The sequence below is a fragment of the Centropristis striata genome, chromosome 10 (genome assembly GCF_030273125.1).
Source record: "Centropristis striata isolate RG_2023a ecotype Rhode Island chromosome 10, C.striata_1.0, whole genome shotgun sequence".
Taxonomy (NCBI): domain Eukaryota; kingdom Metazoa; phylum Chordata; class Actinopteri; order Perciformes; family Serranidae; genus Centropristis; species Centropristis striata.
Genome location: NC_081526.1, coordinates 35,560,401 through 35,566,524, shown reverse-complemented (window position 1 = coordinate 35,566,524; position 6,124 = coordinate 35,560,401). Strand labels below are relative to the sequence as shown.

General features: G+C 42.2%; 1 protein-coding gene across 3 annotated transcripts in view; it reads left to right on the top strand.

Moving 5' to 3' along the window:
• raph1a (Ras association (RalGDS/AF-6) and pleckstrin homology domains 1a) overlaps positions 1-3,038 on the top strand; it is an 82,212-nt gene extending 79,174 nt beyond the window's left edge. For all 3 annotated transcript variants that reach the window (XM_059342684.1, XM_059342685.1, XM_059342683.1), the window contains one exon: positions 1-3,038. This exon is cut by the window's left edge and continues 1,020 nt beyond it. In XM_059342684.1, coding sequence (XP_059198667.1) covers positions 1-1,308 — 1,308 coding nt within the window. In that variant the 3' untranslated portion in view covers positions 1,309-3,038.
• Positions 3,039-6,124: the final 3,086 nt, after the last annotated feature.

Below are 6,124 nucleotides of genomic sequence, written 5' to 3'. Positions count from 1 at the left end.
TTGGTCAAACAGATCGTCAATCAATTCCCAGGAAACTCCACCCCTTCCTCTCTGCCGGCCTCCAACTCCATGGAGGGGTCAAAATTTGCTCCTCCTCAGTCTCCTCCGGCAGTCAAAGCCAAGCCAAAGTGGCAGCCAGGAGGCGTCATGGCTCCACAGAGCCCAGAGTTCCCCCCGCCTCCTCCTGACAGCTCAATGGGCGATTTCCCTCCTCCTCCCTCCTCCAAAACGGGCTCTCCTATAAAGAAGTCACCCTCCACCTCGTCCACAGGCTCCTCCAAGCGCGGGCCTCCACCAACCCCGCAGAGAGCCTCCTCCATCCGGGGTGAGACCCAGGAAGAGAGGCCAAAGAAGGTGGAGAGTCTGGTCAACAAGTTCGGCCAAGCTTCCCAAACGGGGACGTCGTCCAGCTCCTCATCAGCGACCGGCTCTCCCTCTAAAGATTCCTCTGCGCTTCCCGCTCCGCTCCCAAAGCCAGGGAAGCTGAACTTGGCGAACCTCCCGTTGGCGCTCCAGGGGCTGCAGACAGGTCAGCACCACCAGAGCGCCGAGTTCCCGTCCCCTCCTCCCCCACCTCCCCCCGCCCAGCCCGCTCACCTCGACTCACCCGACTACTTCCCACCTCCCCCCAGTGACTTTGAGCTCTTCCCTCCTCCTCCCCACCCGGCGGACTTCCACCACCCCCCGAAGGTGGCGGTGGTGAACCCGCAGCCTCAGATGCAGCCGACTCAACACTCGGCGGCGTCTTTGTCGTCGTCTTCATGGAAACAAAGCTCGCTGAAAAAGGGGGCGATCCTTCCTCCGTCACTGAACCGGCGGACCAGCAACCAGTACGACAACACGACTTCAGCGCCCCTCTCGCCTCCTCCTCTGTCCCAGACCCCGCCTCCCTCCCTGTCCTCTTACTCTACTTCCTCCTCCTCTCCCATCCCCCCCACCTCCCCGAAATCCCCTGGCCCGAGCTCCCTCACACTAAAGCCCCACTTCCTAGAAGACCTCAACCGCACTCTTAAGAGGAAGTCGGTGTCCCGCCATGGCTCCCTCACGTCCTCCCACCTCATCCCCTCCTCTAAGATGGAGCCGGTGGGCACCATGGACGACATGGCGCTCCTTCCGCCTCCGCCCCCCGAGCTCCTGCAGCAGCAGCAGCAGGGAGTCCGAGGACACTCCCAAACTCTGTCCCGCCACCACTCCCACTCCCACTCCACCAAACATGCCAACATCTCAGGCTATGCAACGCTGCGGCGAGGCCCGCCTCCCGCTCCTCCAAAACGGGACCAAAGCACCAAACTGACCAGTGACTGGTAGGGAGCGAGGACACTGGGTGGAGCCTAAAGAACTGAACTGACTGTTTAGGTCTCAAGAAATAATCAATGTCTGTCTTGACTTGTCCGTCTCTTCCTCATCCTGAAACCATCCACCCTTTGGAATCCGAGCAAGTAGCAAGCCGTCTTTCCTACTCTTAATCTCAGATTATGATTGTTCCTATTATCCTCATTATTACGATCATTACCGATACATGTTTAACCCAATGACATGAGTAAAAATATATATATATGTATATATATATATCTGTATACAAGCAAGCCAGAAAAATCACCTATCAAGCTTTTTTCACAATGTCTGTGCAGCTTTGCATTGAAATATACAAAAGACAAGACTTGAACGACAACAGCAACAGAGACGATTTGCTGCACAATAACTGGTACTGCATGGAGCCGGACGGACGGACGGACGGAGCGATGCTGATGAAGGAGCGAGCGATCAATGGAAGGAAGCAAAGTGTGATGATGTGTATAGATGTGTATGTTGTGATCTGGGGGGCGTGGGTGGGGGGGTGGGGGGAGCATTGCCATTTATTTCAAACTTTTTGTGTGTGTTTTTATATAAGATTATTTAATACTGGAAAGATATTATTATTATAATTATTTTAAGTTTTTAAGAAGTGTCAAAAAAGAATGACTGGACATGGGTCTGAATTCTCAAAATATGTCAAATAAGTGTTTATATTTGGATCATTTCCTCGAATCATGTTTCTTTAACTTTTAGATCTTTGTGGCTGGTTGGTGGCTCCCACAGGACTTTTGCACAATGATGGAACAGATACTGGGCGAGGCTGAGCTCAGATTACAGGAGTTCGAAGTCACATTAAGTCAGAATATTCCCTTGTCTTTGTGAAGCTGGACAGGACAGTGTTAGCACTCCAGTTGGGTCGGTGTAAACATTTTAAATATGAATATAATAATATAAAAATGGAGGACCGGGCTGTTATACAGAATTTAACCACTAGGTGTCGCTCATGACTAAGCAGCCACTGTGAGTGGAACATAATGAGACTGAGAGACTTAAGTTTTTTTTTACGTTGATAAATTCACATAAATATAAATATTTAACTGATTACTAAGATCAAGGTCATTTTGTTTCTTTTTCAGTACTTTTTTCAAGCAGTGCAAGCATTTTCACAGTTTTGTTAATGGGTGATGACCACCGTTACCAAAACAGGAAAAAAACAAAAGAAAGAAAGCTGTTCATTTAATAACTAAAATAAGGAATATTCTTTTATTTTATTACCTCAAAATTTTAGACATCCCTTAAAAAAGTAAGACATCTTTGAGATATTCTTGCGATGATGGATGGCGTCATCCTCCCAGACGGATGAAATGAAAACATTATAAAATGGGCTGTCTGATGCACCTGGGCGGTCAGCTAAAGTCTCTGTAACTCTGTATTAGATTGGTTTTGGCGCTGGATTCTGTCAGTACAGGTTTCTAACGTTGTCTGCTGTTTAAATTGGCAGGACTAAATCAAACCGAACATGGACCCAACTCTAAATTGCACATTTCGACCTGTTTCTTCCTCACCCCATGAGTCCAAAAAATCCATCCAGGTCTGAATAAACCAGCCCTGCAGACGCTCCTTTAACCTGAGCTCAGCCTGAACAAGTCAGTCGAACAGATTTGGACACATTTTGGGGGACAGATTAACGTGAATAATGAAGTCTGTCTGGAAGCTGGTAGTTAATAAATCCGTCACTTGTTTGTGGTGTGAACGTCAATCATATGCTCGTTAACTTATTAAAGGTGTGTGTCCACGTAAAGCATCCGGACTGATCAGAGCAGTCCAAAGGGGAACAAGTGCCTGAAAACAAAACACTCAAACTGCTGGCAGGTCATCAAACCCTCAACTTCAACTTCTGCTATTCGGATAAAAGTCCTGATCCCAAACTGAAAAGTCTCCACAACAGTATAAGTCCTGCATTCACAACTGAAGTAAAAGTCGTTCTGTCATTCTGCAGAAAGGACCCACTCAGATTGTTTTATATATCCCGAATATATTATTGGATTATTATTATTATTATTGTTGCATTTATGTAAGCAGCATTTAAGGCCAATTTGAGCTACTTTATATACTGTCATGAGGTTTAATTTAAAGAAATGTGTAATCACTTTAAATTGATCATGTTTTTTATGTTAAATCTCGACCTGAAAAGTAACTAAAGCTGTCAGCTAAATGTAGTGGAGTAAAAAGTACAATATTTGTACTGTGGTGGAGTAGAAGTATAAAGTTACATAAAATGGAAATACTCAAGTAAAGTAAAGTTACATTCCACCACTGCTTCTGCTGAAAGAATGACTCTAGCGCCCCCTGGTGGTGGTTGTAAAGAACACAGGTTATTTCACTCTCATGAGCTCCCAGATCTTCATCTCTGACTTTGGGCTGATTTCTGTATTCTGTTCAACATTGTTTTTTTGTTGCACCTTTAACTCCCAGCCTCTTGAAATACTGAGTCTCATATTTCAGCCAAGTTTCAACCAGATTGAAAGCTGATAAGTTAAAGTCAAAAGCCAGGAAAGTAATCTGCAAACAGTAATGTTAGTTAGTGTTTAAAGCAAGAATGCATCATCAGAAATACTAAAATGTTCTGGTTTTATTTGTCATCTTTGATAATGAACTGAAATATTTCAGGTTTTGGATTTATGTTTGGACAAAATTGACATTTTTAAAATGTGACCTTGGGGAAAAAAGTGCTTCCTGCCCCTGCTGACTTTAACTTTAAGTGCTTGGAGGAAAATAAGGCAGTTTGCTGTCGTGCCAACAGGAAGAGGAGGAGCCTCTGCTGCTGCTGCAGGAGCACTGAGAGGAAGAAGCTTAATGGAAATGATCTGCAGAGTCAGTCACAACATAAAGATTCCTGTTTTAGCAACATGTTTAGTCAGTCAGTCAGCCATCACAGTGTTTCAGTGGGGAGAGATCAGTTAATTAATAAAGAAGTTATTAATAAAAGTTGTTATTTCCCTGTGCAGCTGAACCCAGCTCTGTCTTTATCTGCATGACGTCACCACGAGTGCAACAGCACCATGCCAAAAACTGAAAGATTCCTTCTCAAGTTTAGATTTTTAACGTGCAATTGTTTGTTTTTAGAAGATTTAATTTGAATGTATTATCAATTATTCTGGTTATGAAAAAAAATGAGTTTCAACATTAATCTGTTTTGTGATATTGTTGGAGGGGAGAGCTGACTTCCTGTCCCCGCCGCCTTGCAGGAGATCATCGCTGCACTACAGGACGACATCATCAACAACAACAACAACAACAAATAAACAACAACAATCGGTTGGAGTGCTGGACATCAGCAGAGCTCAGCTGCTGTCAGACTGCTGTCGCATTTCAAATAAATGAGAAAAAAATGAGACAAAGTGAAGTGAGGTTTTTTTACAGAGTGGAGGGTCGATTGATTGATTGATTGATTGATTGATTGATTGATTAAATGAGCAAGGTCCTGTTGAGCCTACAGGTTAATTAAAGTAAATTCTTACTTGTTATTGAAGAAGTAATTAATCAATTTGCTAATTTGTTAAATTATAGATTTATTGGATAATTGGCTAATTGATTAACTATTTAATAAAATAATAAAATCAGTAAAAATGCAGAACTTCCTGCTAAAGCTACAGTTTTTAAGTGAATTCTGATTTGTTAGTGAAACTGAATTAATTGGCTAATTATTGAATTACTTGATTGACTAATTGGTCAGTTTTGTAATTGGTTAATTAACTGAAGAAGCTGCATCATCTCTTGCTCAATCTACAGGTTTTTTTTTATAAATTCTAACTTTTAATTGAAGTGGCATTTCATTAAATAATACATTGGTTGATTGGCTGATTAGTTGACTTATTTATGTAAGACATCAAATGCAGCACTCCCTGCTAAAGCTACAGTTTTTAAAGTGAATTCTAACTTGAGATTGATTGATTGATTGATTGATTGATTGATTGATTGATTGATTGATTGATTGATTGATTGATTGATTGATTGATTGATTGATTGGTATCAGTGTCTGAGATTAATCATGAAAAGTTTTATTCCCAAGAGGAAAATATTACAATGAAACTGTTGATTGAAGTGTTTTCAAAGAAAAACATGGTGGATAAATGTGCTGCAGGAAATGTTAAAGTCACTGAAATTTTTATTAACAATAATAATAATACTAATAAATGCCAGAGGAGCTCTTAGTGGACAGACCAACCTTTATTTAACAGGGGGACATTTTCAGGACTTCATCACTCATACACATTCACACCTGGAGGCTTCCCAGTCTGAGCTGGTCCAGGCTGAGCTGATCCAGGCTGAGGTGGTCCATGGAGCTGCTTGGGTTCAGGTTCAGGGTTCAGGTTCAGGAGGAGAGGGGTCAGTCAGTGTTTGGGGTCCTCCTGGTCCAAACAGGAAGCAGCATGAAGACAGAAAGAAGAATCAGTAATGGGGATAATAGAACAACTTCTGTCAGAAAGAAATTAAAAATGCATTAAATATTAAAATATGTATTAGTGTGTGGTCAAATCAAATCAACTTTATTCATAGAGCCCTTTGAGACAGCGTTAGCTGATACACAGTGCTGTACATGGCAGGACAGACCAACAATAAAAACAATAAAAACAAAGAACAAGCAAAAACAACTAAAACAAAGTGAGTCTCATGCTGGGTAAAACAAAAAACAGTAAATAAAAGTGGGTTTCTCAATTTTAAAATTAATCTTAATTTTAAAAAACCACAAAGAACAAATAAAAACAAAAAATAAAACAGAGCAAAGACTCATGTTGAGTTAACCCTCTATGGTACGCAAGTTTGG